The sequence below is a fragment of the Setaria viridis genome, chromosome 5, assembly GCF_005286985.2.
Source record: "Setaria viridis chromosome 5, Setaria_viridis_v4.0, whole genome shotgun sequence".
Taxonomy (NCBI): domain Eukaryota; kingdom Viridiplantae; phylum Streptophyta; class Magnoliopsida; order Poales; family Poaceae; genus Setaria; species Setaria viridis.
In genome coordinates, this window is record NC_048267.2 from 9,771,445 (window position 1) to 9,787,008 (window position 15,564).

Here is a 15,564-nt window from a genome sequence, read left to right on the forward strand (position 1 = left end):
CTGCAAGATCAGCTCTAGCTTCAGGGTACCACTTAATTTTATTCTGTAGCACTGCATTTACATGGTAGGAGATATCCCGTGCAAACCTTTCTCAATGTGATTTGCTCGTTTTTATTCTGTTATTAGGCAAACCTTCCATAGATCGGCTGGTGGTATGTCCGGTTCAATAGTTTTCTCAATGGTAGGAGATATCCAGTGCAAACCTTTCTCAATGGTTTTCTGAGACTTGCATTTGTCAAGTTGCTATGTTGTCGGTACCGGATTCCGATTGCGTTAAGGTTTATCAAGTCATGACATTGTCAGGGACTTCCATGAACACCAACTGATATCCAATTCCCAAGAACATAACCATATTTCACTTTTTTCCCTAATTGCTGTATAATGCATTTCATTGGTTGTTCTCAAAACTAAAGTTATCCAAAGAAAACATGCTAGGCATGCCCAGTTGATAGATTTACATTTACTCTGCAGTATCACTTTCTTGTTGCCAAATAAATGTTAAATCATGAAAAAGAATGGGCTATTGATCATCGTCGATTAACTAATTGTACATGTAGTGTCAAAATCAGGTGCCACCGTGCCGGAGCCTCTTGGCTCCTGCACTCTTGCTGATCTTTCCCGGCGGTGATGATTGCGCGGTGTGGCAGTGGCAGTAGGGTTTCAAGAACTGACGCGCGAAAGCACGAGTCCTTTCCGGCAGCCTCCCCTCCCTTGGAATGGCGCGAAAAGCACCAGCCTCGGCGTCGTCTTGCACCGGGAGAAAAGGGGATTTGAAATGGCTTGCTCTGCTTCCCGATCTCAGACATCGCCGCCGCCCGTGAGCCCCGCTCACGGTGGCGCCGTGCATGGCTGAAGAAAACGGGAGCTTTGTTGCCGCCGATCACGCAGCTCGCCGGCTCCATCACCTGCCATTGACTTGTAGGACTCGAGCATCGATCAAACAATCCATTGGTGCTGCTCGGTTCAGGTTGAGCGGCCGGTCGTGGAGGAAGACGTGCGTGCACAGTTTGTTCTTACTTCTTACTCCGTCAGCTCGGAGCATCACCGGATCGTCGACGCGCACGGCGAGTACAGCGCCGGATCGTTCGACGTCAGATGTGAGTTCCTAAGGTGGGCAGGTGACCGCCATGATGAAGCCGTCGACGAGTCTATGATCAATGCACCATCAACCATGGCGAGGACAGGATTGCTCGGTTTTGCCATCGATGCCGGCTCCTGACGGACTAAAGTACACCGCAGTAGCATCTGAAGTGCAACGAAGGGCCTGTTCGCTTCAGCTTATAAGCCGGTTGAAAAGTCGAGACAGCTGATTTGTTGTGAGAGGAAAACACTATTTGGTGACTGATAAGCCGGCTGAATAAGCTGAAGCGAACATCGCGAAAGAAAAAAAGTACAATGAAAGCTGCCACGTGTGCTGACAGGCCCCAAGCTAGGCCCACATATGTGTGTAGCAGAAGAGCATTGGCCCAGCCCGACATCACCGGATACACTGCCCGTAGGCCCATTAGGCCCAATGCAGGAAGAAATGGGCTGGTGAAATTGCAGCCTACATCGTCATTTCCTCCAAAAATGTAGCAGGAACAAATGAACAGCCCAGCATGATGTCAAAGGAAAATGGGCCCAAAGGCCAAAGCCAAAGGACGGGCCTGTCCTTCCACCACAGCGGGTCCCCTTCGTCTCCAAGGAGCACTCGCTCTGTCGCTCACCCCTCCGTTTCCTCTCCCCGGCGGCTCTTCACCAGATCCAGTGGCGCCGTGCGGTATCCTCCGGCGATGGGTCACCCACGTCCTGTTCGTGGATGGCGCCGTCGGCGCTACCTGACCTCGGCGACAGAGGAAGGTGGAGAGAGCATAAAACGTTGTGCGGGTGTGGCGAGCGGCAACCGGGCCCTGACTAATGTAAGTTGCCTCCGATCCGAACATGAATGTAAATCCAATCCTTGCACATGCTCGCACTTGTAGCAGGCAGCCAGCAGGATCTTGTTCCTCTTCATCTTGTTGTTTTTTTAAGAAAAAAAGGGGACCTTTGTGCTTACTGCTTATATGCATATGCTTCTCCGAGAGGAAGCTTCATTTTAGCTGTCAGATCTCACGGATTCCTTTCTGATCGATCATGCCTACTCCGATGCTATCAAGGACAATTGATTGATTTCTTTTAAAATTTGTGTGCGTGCCTACTCCGATCCTAAGTACGAGACCGATTCCTATAAGGACAGGGATCGAATTCGATCAGGAATCATCCATCGACCACGAATATATATATATATATATATATATATATATATATATATATATATATATATATATATATATATAGATTGTTATTGCCAAGCCCCTAACTCGTGGTCATTTTCCTTGCTGCTTGTGCTTGGCGCCATGGGGTTGAAGACGGCCAGTAAGAGGAAGAGGAAGAGGAAGAGGGATACACCTGAGCTGTTCGACGAGATCGTCTGGGAGATCTTAATCCGGCTGCCTGTGAAATCCCTGGTGAGGTTCAGATCCGTCAGCAAGGCCTGGCGCGCCATCATCTCCGACCCCTCCTTTGTTCGTGCGCACCTCCACTTCTGCAGACAGACCCAGCATCAGAACCCATCTTTCCTCATCAGCCCCCATTTTTATCTGCAGCGACGGCGTCGTGCAACTGCCAAGGCTCTCTCCACCAACATCCGCTTCTACCAATGGCATTTAAAAAAGGAGACTTGGAGCACTGCAACGCTTGTCTACGGGAGGCACTTCCCAGCTGGCGAGTTTGGGACGGTGTCCCAAATGGTACACTGCGATGGCTTGGTCTTGCTCTCCACCAACACCAAGGCCTACGTCTTCAACCCGGCCACAAGGGACGCCATTGCGCTGCCAGAGAGCAAGCGCAACGCGCTGTCGCTGCATGATACGTGCCTTCCTATAGGCTTGGGTATGGATGCTTCCACAGGCAGATACAAGGTTGCACGCGCTTTCTATCGCCCCAGCGACGACGATCCCATGAGGATGGCTGCCATGGGCATGGAGGTCTTCACCATTGGTGGCGAAGACGGCTCCTGGAGGGAAATCTTGGAGGATCCACCCTACCTCATGGCGAGCTTCTGGCAGGCCGCCGCACATTGCAAGGGTTGCCTATTTTATTTCATTGATAAGAAAAACCATCAAAATCCCCCGCAGGGGCTAATCCGTTTCAATCTTCAAGACGAAACGTTCGGTATCACTCCATTGATTCCCGACCTGCTTCCTCAAGTTGAAGATGATGATATTGCTTTGAGCGAGCTTGATGGGGAGCTATGCGCTTGTTTCTTCTCCAAGTGGTTGCAACGACTAATGATCTTTACAACAGGACATATCTTGGATCGTTCGGACGATGCGCATTGGAGATGCCGTTATGTGATCGATTTACCTGAATGCCATCCAATGGCCTTACATGGCAGTGGGGGGATTCTAATGCGACTAGGTCACTGCCTCTTCCGCTACGACTTGGGAGCTCACGGCATACAAGGCAAAGATGACTTTCATTGGATGGATCGCCTAAAATACGTTGGGCTGCGTTGCCGGGGGCGCGCATGGAAAAACCTATGCTTCTTCAACCTAATTTCTTACACGGAAAGCCTTGTTCCACTTAATGCTAAGGCGAGCTCGCAGGCCTTGCAGTAATGGGTAAACTTTGCCCACCATCTTTGATGGATGCAACATTAGTCTCAGGCAAAGCGAGCTGTTTGCATGCGAGTTCTATATTGTTACCTTAGAAACATTCCGATTTGTGCTTATCATGGTCTTCAGTTGTAATTGTATTAAGGTTGCCGTTGGCATTTCTCCATGGAACTCACTCTGTTGAATCATTCTGTGCTGAATAAAAATTACTGTGTCAATCGTTTGGCTACGCTGTGGGATTTTCTTTCCAGAAAGAGTGTTGCCACTCATGTTAGCTTGTTTAATGGATGAAAAATTAAAATGGTTTGCCTAGAATGTGAAAAAAAAAATTCCTGTTCACCGCACTATAGTATAACAACGCCCATTCTCTAGCCATCCCCGTCCTGCCAAAATGAGCACTTCTATGCATTTTTGAGTGGGTTTTTTGAATTCGAATCAAACTGATGGATTAAATGCAAACACCAACATTGCGAACAACCTACGCAAATCTAACACAGGACATGTGCTAGTAGGTATTTTTTGTGAAATAGTGTATCGCGAATCATCACCACCAGAGCCAACAAAAACTGGCGTGCGATGCAACAGCTAAGTTAATTCGTGCACAACTGACAATAAACCATCAACAGACGCCAATGCTTACATCTTCAAAACAAAAGCCATCGTGACATAACATCTCCCAGAATGCCCCCATGCAACACAAAAAACATATGGTAATATGGGAACCAAATGAAGCAACACTATCTCTTCTGCGTTTGCACACTCAACTTGGCGGCAGAACGCAGCTGCCTCTGTTGGTGGTGTGCCCCTAACCCTTGGTTGGAGGTTCCTCCCCCGGCCACAGCACTGTATCCTGAATCTGATCTCTGCAGTCTTCTGGCCCTATCCTTGGATGATAATTTTGCCCCTCCAACTGATGCTCAAAGTTTCCAGGAGGGCTGAATGCAATCCCAGTGCCCCTTTCACCATAGTACTCGGACCTCGCACGTGGAGAAGGCATTCCCTGTGGTGGCCGCAGTGTGTGGTCCATGGCAGATCTGTACATGTGGCCACTGCCACGCCCAGAACTCAATCCTGGTGAAGACATCGCCTGATCAGTAACCCTGGGACAGTAAAAGTTTACAGGAGACCTGTAAGGCGTTGCCTGACCTGTAGCCCTGGTTGTGTAGAAACTTCCAGGAGGCCTGTCATGTGTTGACTCGCCTGAAACCTGAGCCTTGTGATCTTGTTTCAGAATCCGTTTACCTTCACCTCCATAGGACGAAGAGCCAGCATGCTGTAGCAACATACGTAACCAAAACATATCAATCAATCACATCTAAACAAGCTATGCACCACATTTAATAACTGATGAAATAGATGTTAAGTAATATGCACCTTGTTAATGATGTCTGACATAATTCCTTTAGCATTGTTTACTTCTTCTAAGGTACCACGGATCCTGAATTTACTTTCATGCTTTATATGCTGTAAAAAAGTTTTTTATTAAGGCCAGTTATGGGAAGCAGGCCTGAACTTTAAATCTACGGAAAGGGGGGGGGGGGGGGATTGATCATACACTAATACGAGCACCAGACTCATGTTCTATGCTTTGCACTCTTCGGCCACCGCTCCCAATGATCAGCCCGATCTAATGACAAAAGAAAATCTTAGAATATGCAAGGAAAAAGGCTCGAGTTTGGTCTCTCAACTCTTCAATTAGTTTAACTGTGAGTCCTCATCTTCGATACCTGTCACATTTGGTCCCTTATCTGGGAACACCAGGCAACTCTAGTCCCTGTGCTCATTTCCTGCTGGTTTTGCAAACCTAGCAGAAGCCAGAACCACCATGGCCCATACCCACCATCCGACATCAGTGCATGCCCTCTCTCTTCGCCTTCTTTGTTTTTTTCTCTCTTTCCCAATGGAAACACCAGCAGGCCCAGTCCAGCTGCTGCACTGCAATCCCACTGCCCATCAGTGTTGCAGTGCACCCGATATACGGCCATAAGATGCAGCTGGACATTGCTTAGCAAATTGCGAAAAGTCTGCGAATCACAAGTGCTAATTTGGCATGCAGTACCAGCCCCAGGTACTTGTTACTCCAATAAATCCAATGAGTGGCGACCTCATTGCAATCATGGAACATGGCTAATAAATACTCAAAGAGGGCACTCCTTATACAGGACCAGCAAGGGCAATGACCAAAAGACCTTCCATTGAGCTTGCCATCAACTAGACATGGCTCACAGATAGGAGTTTGTCATGGCTACAGCCTACAGGGGTAGGAGTAGCAACTGCACACAATATTGTCCGTTGACTTGACAACCGGATGGTTCAGATCTACTTCTATACTACCTAAAAAAACACATGTGCTACCATGTCCTCTGCTACAATATAGAAAAAAGAGAGAGTTCCTAACACGTCAGCTCTACCATGTCATTGGAGTCAACTATGCACATCAGCAAAAGAGCCATGGACAGCGAACAAGGACTACTCTTGCCTGGTATTAGAAGATGGAGGACTAAAGATGACTGGTAAAAGATAAGAGACAAAAATCAAACTACAAAAAGAGACACGGTACCAATCTTACTTTTTCTTATTAGCAAACTAGCAACTAGGAGTTAAGACTCACCATGTGCTGTGGGACAGAAAAATGAATTTCTACACCACCATCTGTTGCACCTTCAATATATGTTTCATTTTCCTGTGAAAGATGATACAGTGACCTCCATACCGTTGTATCCAAATCAAATAAAATGTACACAGCAAAACTGAATAGATACCTTGGAAACGGCTTCCGTGATGAGTTGCACAGCCGTAGTTATCTCCCTGAGTGTACCCCGGATTTCAACCGGGCAGGGGTCAGGAAATTTACCTCTCCAGTGCCCATCTGGATTTATTCTAATAATTGCAGAGGATCTTATTTTAATCCTTTCGATTGTATGTCCACCCGTGCCAATAAGCGCACCGACCTGGCATATTTACATAAAAAAGATCAAGAATTAACACAACAATGTTGTGCTGAAAAGAGTTCTATAGCATAAAAAGGAGAGCTAGAACACCTTATTCGCAGGAATATAAATTCTCCGAGAAGTAGTGGTAAGTGAATCTTCTTCATGTTCTAATGATGCATCATCTCGCTTCTTGGAATGATGACAGCTTTTGGGTTTCTCATTCAAGGAACGTACCTAAGCATAATGGATCTCTTTAAATCAGAGGAAAATAAACAATTATGTGTGCATAATTACAAAGATAAAAAATTATTACATTTTGTCGTTCCTGTTTATAGCTTTTAGCACCTTTGCTAGCCTTTGTAGCATGTCTTTCCTCTGAGGAACTGGCCTCCTCATCACTACTGCACAGATTCATAGCAGATCATGCATCTAAAAAAATTCATAAATATGGAAGTTTAAGTTAATGATAAAAACATGTAACCTTTCACTCAGGGGTAAATCAATAAGTGATATTTCCTCATGGGAAGAAATAACTTCCTGGTTTGTCAATCCGGCAACAAGATGATGTTTCTGCAAAAACCTTTGGTGTCTACTTCTCCTGGTAAATTTTCCAACATAATGGTAAAATACAAGTATAAACCCAATTGATGCAGACACTTTTATGCATTTACCGGGAACATATCACATCATCTTAATATGATAGGAGAGAAACATTACATTTCAAGTATATCTCCCATCAGAGTTTCCAGCAGCTGCTGTGTTTTTGAAGAATTAAAACCACACTCTGGAAGTCTAATAAATTTCCGGTCCTGCATTTTTTTAAACGAGATTTAGTATCCTTTCTTGCACTTTCATAACTCGTGAAATGCCAAGTGGGCACGAATTCCCCCAATTTGCGAAAAAAATGATAAGTTCAGTGTTACTACGAGTATGTTAAGTACAGCTTCGAAAGGAACTTCTGACAGATAGGAACGTTTGCTCGAATTACCTCGAGTTCAACTAAAGGTGAACAAACCTTTCCTTCCAATATTGCTCTGGCCAAATTACCTTTTAGTATCTAAATAGCAATATGAAAAGGACGTCAACACAACAAAAATACGTATAGAAAAGAGAAGATGCTCATGTTACCTGAGTTTTATATATGTCTTCTTCAATTGTCATGCAGGTCACAAGCCTGTATACGGTAACATCCTCTTTTTGGCCAATTCTAAAGACCCTGTCAGCTATCTGATTGTCATCACTATGGTAAACAAATGTGTAAGTGACATTGAACAAGGCAATTATTTTGTTAGACTCAGAGTGGCTTTAAAATGGAATTTTATTATGCAAATTGTGCTGCACTGACCACGAAAGGGGTTTAGTAATGAAAGAGGTCAAGTAGTTCATGGTCGCATGGATTATTATCAAGCTTAGGTTCTTGTGGCAGGAAAATGCATGAATTGTACAAGCAGAATAGCTTGTTGGGAAAAAGATTGTGGACTAGACAGAAATATTGCCCAAATAAAAATCAACTGACGCAACATTTCTAGCAATTCCGTGAACATATAAACCTTATGTTCCATGACGGATCAACGATGATAACCCTGGTTGCTGCAGTCAGGTTCAGGCCTTCACCACCCACTCTTGCACTGAGCAAAAAAATTTTAGGAGCATCTTCAACTTGAGAACTAAATTTCTGCACAATGAGAAGGTAAGTAAACAACAAGAAATTAAGAGGGGATATAAGTACTCTTTGCAAAAATAAATAAGGAATAACCTTAATCTTTTGATCTCTTTCTGTCCTCTCCATGGATCCATCAATTCGAATAGTATCACCTTCTTTTCCTATAGCTTTAAGTGCTATCTGCTTACAATACAACAAAGTAATAAATTTTGCACATCAAGTACATGGAACAAAAATTGTCTTCAAATATGCTCAACAAGCATGTAAAAAGAAAAGTCATGAACTGATGGAGCTATCACCTCTATTCTATCGAGCATAGAAATGAATTGTGAGAAGATAAGTATCTTCAGGTTCTTGTTTTTCCTCATACCCTGCAACAAAAGGTAAGAGTCTATGTTTCGATGCAATGAAAGAAAGCAAACTAATTGTTTAGAGAAAATACCAGATCCTTTTTTTTCTCAGCCTTCTCTTCCTCAAATAGTTCATTCTGCAACAAAATAAAAGGTTGAGTTTCAAACAAAAAGAAAGATAATATCCTATAGCGAAGGAAAGGAAAAGCTCAAAAAAAACTTACGTGCCACAAGATCCAAGATGAAGGAAATCTTGCATGAATTTTTATATTTTTTCCAAACTTCATGATCGAATGACTCAAGCAATCTTTTTGCTAACCTCCTAACTGAATTCCCCTGGCCTCTATCAATTGCTTCTAACAGTAGCTCTGGACCATTGCATATGTGTCGACAGATCTATTTCAAAGACCATAGAGAATGGTAAATACGTTCATCACATGACTAAGATAACTGATAAGCTTTACCATGTAGGCTTACCACTCCCTGCGTGATTGTTGACTTATCTTCATCATACCATGCATGTGATTCTTGGTCAATAATTTTGCAGAACCTTGAGTAAATCTCAGCCTGTGCATCAGTTGTCATTATAGACGCATAATAAAGATAAGAAAGCTGCAGTAGTTATGCACAGTGCATAACTACGTAGATAAAACTGCAGTACCACTAAACATAGAGAATACCTGAAGCTCTGTCAATCTTAACCAAACAATAAGCTCAGTTTTCTTACAGGGTAGCTCCCCACTTTCTATTAGGACTGATTTTGTTCTTCTGAGAATATAGGGAGAAATTTCTTTTCTGCAACTCTGTACAAGAACAAGGCCACAGTTAACTTGGTTAGTTGGTATGAACTAATGACTGTAGCATGCAAGAAAAAATTTGTGCAAAATTTACCGCAAGAGCTTTTATAAATCGTTTCTTATTTCTTTCTGTAGAGTTCAAATACTGTCCCAGCTCAACAGGCCTCATATACTTCTTGTGAAAAGTGTGTTGGTCACCCAGGACATCAGGTTTTATGAATTTCATAAGAGAGAATATGTCCTGTTAGAAGCAAGAAGTAAAAAGAAGGGTAAGCCGTCGAAGAGGGTGTGGTGTGTGTTGGGGGTTGGGGGAACGTACTAAGAGGTTTCTTGGCAATGGAGTCCCTGTCAAAAGAAGTTTTTTCCTGCATTCAATGTTATCCACTTGTTTTCTTACATTGGAAATGAGGTTCTTTATTCTGTGAGCTTCATCGAGAATTGTGTAGTCCCAATCCACTGCTGTCAGCTCCTTAAACTTGCTTCCATAAGTTTCATAAGTTGTTACCAAAATACCTCCTCTCTGAAAAGAAGAAAACATGTTAAAAGGCAGTCGCAGATAAACACAGAATTAAGAATATCTCGAAATGAAATGAAATATAACCTCGTTCACAATTTGCAGGCCTCTTTCACCAGAACCATGATAGATGTGAAAATGTTTGGCTAGCCCTGCATTTGTAAGCTCCTCTGACCATGAGACAAGGACACTTACTGGAACAATAATCATAGCCCTGCGAATTATATCGGAATGCAGAAGACCGGATAGGAATGCTACAGTCTGAAGTAAGGAAAACAAATAAATGTGTTACAAACACAATGGCTCAGTGATTTGAAACCATCATCTTAAAAAGAGCTCACAAGATCATTGGAAAATATAAATAATACAGCATCCCAAAGCAGATAAAGTATTTTGTGATCCATTCAACTGACCAGTTGAAATACTGAAGAAATCCAATAAAATACATTGCAAAGGTGTGTCAGATGTCAATTGACATGTGATATACTTCATCCGTCCCAAATTACTATTCGTTTTAGCTTTTCTAGATACACACCTTTTGGCATGCACCTAGATATATACTTATGTCTAGATACATAGCAAAAATGATGTACCTAGAAAAGCCAAAACGAATAGTAATTTGGGATGGAGGGAGTAATTGAGAAAAGGGGCAATTATTTAGAGGAAATGGAAATATAACAGCAATGTAAATCGATCTTAGCTAATATGATATGCAAATTATAAAATAAGATGTACCTGCAATGTTTTTCCCATCCCCATATCATCCGCAACAATACCTCCAGAATGCTGGCAATAGATTCTCCAAAGCCAGTGCAACCCCTCTTGCTGGTGGGGCTGGAGCTTCTGGTAAAGTCTACCAGGTACAATGCAAACTTTGTCCATGTTCCCCCCAAAAGGGTGCATTTGCAAATCCGGCAAGACATGCTCAGCTAAGAAAGAATGCATCAATATCAGTACAAATTGAACCACTGCAATCATTGATTCATTATCATGATGCCATAGCTGATTTTGCCTTTAGAAACATTTAATACTAAAGCAGTGGCGAAAAGGACATAGAAGATACTCTTGCTCCTACTAAACACATCAAACAGCAAGACTCATTGAAATAAATCATATATTTGTATTTAGAAAGCCCCTGACTCAATTCAATTCTCTATCTCCCTTAACTTTTGTCCTTATTACAGGAGCTCAAACACTTCAAACGGAATTAGGAACAAGTAGAAACCATCTATCTACATGGAGGGTGTTCACATGTTCGAGAAAAGATTAAGGATGCTGACCTTGATTTCCATTGGCGCCAATGTTGACAGGCCAGGCAGGGCCCTTGCCCTTGTCAATGGTGCGGACAGGGTGCTTCTCGTCACTGGCACCCTTGTCGACTGGCTGGATGGGGCCCTTGCACTTGTCCGCAGGGTGGACAGGATGCATCTTGTTTCCAGCACCCTTTGTCATGGTGCATGTGCACAAAAGTAAAACAATTTAAAGATGCTATGGAGTAAGTTGTGTGCTGTAAACTGTAATGTCCTAGAAAGCTTAGGAAATATACTATCTGAAGGGCTGTATACTTCCAGAAGAATAAGAAAACTATACATAACTATGACAAACACTAAAGACATTGTGCTCTGGTTAGCGAACAAACACTCTGGGATCACCAAGTAATACAGACATAGCATTATGATATATGGTGGCCCTTCTTCCTGTTCCTAAATCTCTACTCTATTTCTATTCCTAATACTATTACAAAATTTCAAGAACATATATGTGATTTAATGCACTGATTCGTGTAATATAAATGATGTTTCAATTATTCAGAGCATTATGCAACGGCAACCAATAGCATCACACAAAAATGAGATCCGGCAATATAAAGGAAAACATTCCATGCAAAATGCAACTGATTGCATATACAAAAAGAGTCTAGGAGAGCACAAACAACAGTAATCTAATTGGAAATAAACCACACGGTATCTTCAAGTAAATAAGGCAGCAAAACTTCTATAACAGACCAATCATCATCAAACTATAGGGAATTACTAATACCGCAATTGTTCTGCATCTCAGCCACAGTCTGATTGCCAAAACCATATACTTTATTGTGATACAATGAAGTTGATGTTACTAGAGCAAGCTAGGAAAGGCTTGATAAGCTCATATGATTCCTACAGGTCCACCATAAAATTTAGACTCCGAAGAATGGCACAATGCAGCAACCAATTAGAAATTGTGGAAGAATAGTTTCGATCCACACAGAAATATGTACTGCTTGATTTTTGTCCAAAGTAGAAATTAAAATATGTACTGCTAGAAATACGGGCACTGGTAATGTTGAAATCTATGCAAATAAAATCTTAGTTGCTATTTAAGGTATACTTGGACATAAAAGTATGGCCATTCCAGACACAAGCAGCAGTAAGGGGTGCAGGCTACTAACCACAGAAAAATCACAGAAATTAAGCCCAACAGAAAGCTAAATCAACCCAACCTGAGGTGTTTTAAACCGCAGAAATCAGATCACAGACAAGGATAGTTCGGCACTAGCTTTAGATCTTATCCAGCGCGAACCTAGTAGAGAATCCTCCCCAGAGCGATGCTTCCAGATCAGTGAAGCAATTCGAACAAGCAAGCAGCGGGAGAAACATCTATCAAATTCATGTGTACGGTGTACTAACCAAGCAATCTATGAATATATCTGAATAGCCAAACTTATCCGCACGTTGGAGAGTGATTCGCGGATAACAAGAACCCAACGCAATTTAAGCGATCTAAAGCTACCGACGCGCGCTTGGAACCGACTGAATTAGAAGCAATGGAAGCAGTAACTAGCAGAGACCAGAGACCCCAAAACCCCACTGCTAAGCAACAGGAACGCTACAACCCGCTCATGAAACTGGTAAACCAAATCCACCAAAAACCGACGAATCCAAACCAACTCGATACACGAGCACGGCGATCCTCAAATCGACCCCAATTTGAACCAACAAGCCCACGATGAAACCCTCGTGCAAACGCCTGTCACATATCTATCGATCCAACAACAACGATTCGACCGGCGGGAGCCGCCCGAACCCACTCGAACCGCACGGAATCGAAGCGGAGAAGGGCAAGGAAGTGGGGAGGAGACTTACGAGGACAAGCGAGTCCTGCTCCGTGATCTCCGCCTCCTTCGTCTTCCGAGGCACCACCTGAAGAGGCACAACCACGATCAGAGGTCAGAGCGCACACAAGCCTACAAGCGCAGGATGCGAAGCACGGAATGGGTTGAGAGCTCACCATCTCGCCGGGTCTGCGTTGCGCTCGCGGCGCGCGTGTGCGCTTGGGTGGAGGGAGTGGGGGAGAGAGGACGGAGGAAGGGTGGGAAATGGCGTGGGATTTGGGGTACTTATAGAAGAGCCGTGCCGCGAAGGAGGCCGTAAGCGTGGAGGTGGCCGCGGAGGAGGAAGCGTGGAAATGACCAGGGAGGAGACCGCAAGCGTGGAGGCGTCGAGCCGTGTACGAGAATGCCACGAGGGGTCTGCCTTTTCGTTTATTAATTTGAAATTTGAATTGCATGGTTCGAAAATTTCAGTAACAACCTCCGTTTCCAAATACTTGATAATTTTGATCACTTTACTTGGGGTGTTTGGGAGGAGGGGGTTAAATTTTTAGCCCCCATCACATCGAATATTTGACACTAATTAGGAGTATTAAACTTAGACTAATTACAAAACTAATTACACAACCCCTAGGCTAAATCGCGAGACGAATCTATTAAGCCTAATTAGTTCATGATTTGACAATGTGGTGCTACATTAACCATTCACTAATGATGGATTAATTAGGCTTAATAGATTCGTCTCGCGATTTAGCCTGGGGTTCTGCAATTAGTTTTGTAATTAGCTTATGTTTAGTCCTCCTAATTAGTATCCGAACATCCGATGTGACAGGGCTAAAGTTTAGCCCCCTCCTCCCAAACACCCCCTTAGCATTCACATTTCTTGAAACATAGTTTCCTACTTTGCCCCTCATTCAATGCTATAAGAATGTTCCAGAAACATTGGATATAACTTTATAAGTGTATTTTGGTCATTTCTTGGATCACCTTGGTAATCGCCGAGTATTTAGAAACGGAGGTTAGTATGTGGTGGGATTTGATTAATTTGCGTTTGATTCCACTGCACCATTGAAAGGCTATAGTTAACTCAAACTACGTAAACGTAATTTTATACATAGCTACTCTCACCTTCTAAATATCAGCTACTTGAAAAGTTAAAATTGGAGGAAATCTCAGGTGATGTTCAAGTCCATATATTTTGGTTTGGGTATTAGGGTTTCAACATTTCTTTGAGGAGAGATGAGTTTTTTCTATACTTAAAAGAAGTTTGGGGCGACATCGATAGTGGAAGATTGTAGTTGGGTAATGTAGCAAAAGAGGAGGCAAAGTTGGATTCATTCAGGTTCAGGTTCAGAGGGTGGTGATGATGTGCTGGTGTCTTCCAGGGAGGTGATGTTCGATTCTATCATAAGACCACGATGTTGTCTTATAGTTGGGAGGTGGAAGAAAAGGCTTCAAAATACTTAGGATACGTTTGGTTCTAGGACAGAATGTAACGAGACGGGCGATCTTTGGTTGAGGGACACACGGGACGGAGTCATCCCGACGAAGTCATCCCACGTAGAGGATATTATATTCCCCTCGGATGCGGGGTGACCCCGTCCACTGGGCTCATCCCTAGTCAACACCGTTGACTTCTCCGTCAACGTCTTCCTAGTTCCTCGTCCACGCGGATGCAACCAGAGCCAACGAGCAAGAGCTCGGGCCAGCAGGAATCGAGTGGCGGCGAGCTCCGGGCGCGGCGTCAGGAGGGAAGGTGGAGGGCGAGCTCCACGTGGCGACGAGCATGGGCGTTTGTCGGAGGGGATGAGCCGCGACGCAAGCTTGGGCCCCCCGGTGGTGACGAACGAGCAGGGGCGGCCGTGAGAGCACAGGCGGCCACGCGAAGGGGATGAGCCGCAAGGTGAGCTTGGGGGGTCCGGCGGCCACGGGCGCGAGCGGCCACCTGCGGCTGCAGGGATGGGCTCCGGCATGGGAGCCATGGGCAAGCGGCAGGCCAGTAGGTCGACGAGATGCGGTGCTGAGCTGTGTCTCCGGGAAGAAGATAAGGCTGAAAAAATGTATATAGGATGACACGTGGGACCTTAAATAACGAAATAGTGTAGTTAACGGTATCAAAATACCGTCCATACCATCCACCTCAACTCCTTCAACCAATATACGGGACCGTCCCGTCCCACTTGAACCAAATGCTAAAGGGGATCGTCCCATACCATCTTGTCTCCGAATCAAACGCATCCTTAGATTATCTAACGTAAATGATTCTTCGTTTGGAAAAGAAGAAGACAAGAATAATATTTGCACATTCAATTGAAAAGTTCCACGCATGCTATGTAGGCGATGGCATATTTGGATTCAGATTTTTTTTTCTATTGTAAAAGAATGTCTCGATGCCTTTTTCCTTTGGCGCCAACTTCACATTTGTAGTTTTTCTTGGTTGTGATTTTGTAAAATAAGGCTAGGGGTGACGATATGGTTGGAAATCAAAATGCATTTCAAGTTCACTTTGATCTTCGACGTACTTCTTCCCATTCCAAATTGTAAGTCGTTTTGGCTTTTCTAGATTCACTAGGATCATACC

The 15,564-nt window shown here is 43.8% G+C and overlaps 2 protein-coding genes across 7 annotated transcripts; one reads left to right on the forward strand and one right to left on the reverse strand.

Annotated features, from left to right (window-relative positions):
• The first annotated feature begins 1,641 nt into the window (after positions 1-1,641).
• Positions 1,642-3,864, forward strand: LOC117858134 (putative F-box protein At2g02030). Of its 2 annotated transcripts, XM_034741147.2 has the most exons (3): positions 1,642-1,898; positions 2,388-2,486; positions 2,625-3,864. In XM_034741147.2, exons 1-3 carry the CDS (start codon positions 1,773-1,775, stop codon positions 3,636-3,638), a joined length of 1,239 nt encoding a protein of 412 aa, XP_034597038.1. In that variant the 5' UTR covers positions 1,642-1,772; the 3' UTR covers positions 3,639-3,864. The 2 variants fall into 2 exon arrangements, with proteins under 2 accessions (XP_034597038.1, XP_034597036.1); XM_034741145.2 differs by having other exon boundaries at positions 2,388-3,864.
• A 329-nt stretch (positions 3,865-4,193) lies between these two features.
• LOC117858133 (uncharacterized) lies at positions 4,194-13,456 on the reverse strand. Of its 5 annotated transcripts, none has more exons than XM_034741142.2 (18): positions 9,059-9,148; positions 8,806-8,977; positions 8,674-8,718; positions 8,531-8,602; positions 8,325-8,411; positions 8,119-8,243; positions 7,697-7,784; positions 7,557-7,625; positions 7,286-7,377; positions 7,050-7,166; positions 6,882-6,969; positions 6,677-6,802; positions 6,398-6,586; positions 6,247-6,318; positions 5,191-5,262; positions 5,010-5,099; positions 4,782-4,908; positions 4,194-4,706 (listed from the first exon to the last, which is right to left on the reverse strand). In XM_034741142.2, exons 2-18 carry the CDS (start codon positions 8,866-8,868, stop codon positions 4,441-4,443), a joined length of 1,788 nt encoding a protein of 595 aa, XP_034597033.1. In that variant the 5' UTR covers positions 8,869-8,977; positions 9,059-9,148; the 3' UTR covers positions 4,194-4,440. The 5 variants fall into 5 exon arrangements, 4 of the variants coding, with proteins under 4 accessions (XP_034597033.1, XP_034597032.1, XP_034597031.1 ...); XM_034741141.2 differs by having other exon boundaries at positions 6,882-6,966; positions 7,697-7,808; XM_034741140.2 differs by having other exon boundaries at positions 7,697-7,808.
• Between the last annotated feature and the right edge of the window lie 2,108 nt (positions 13,457-15,564).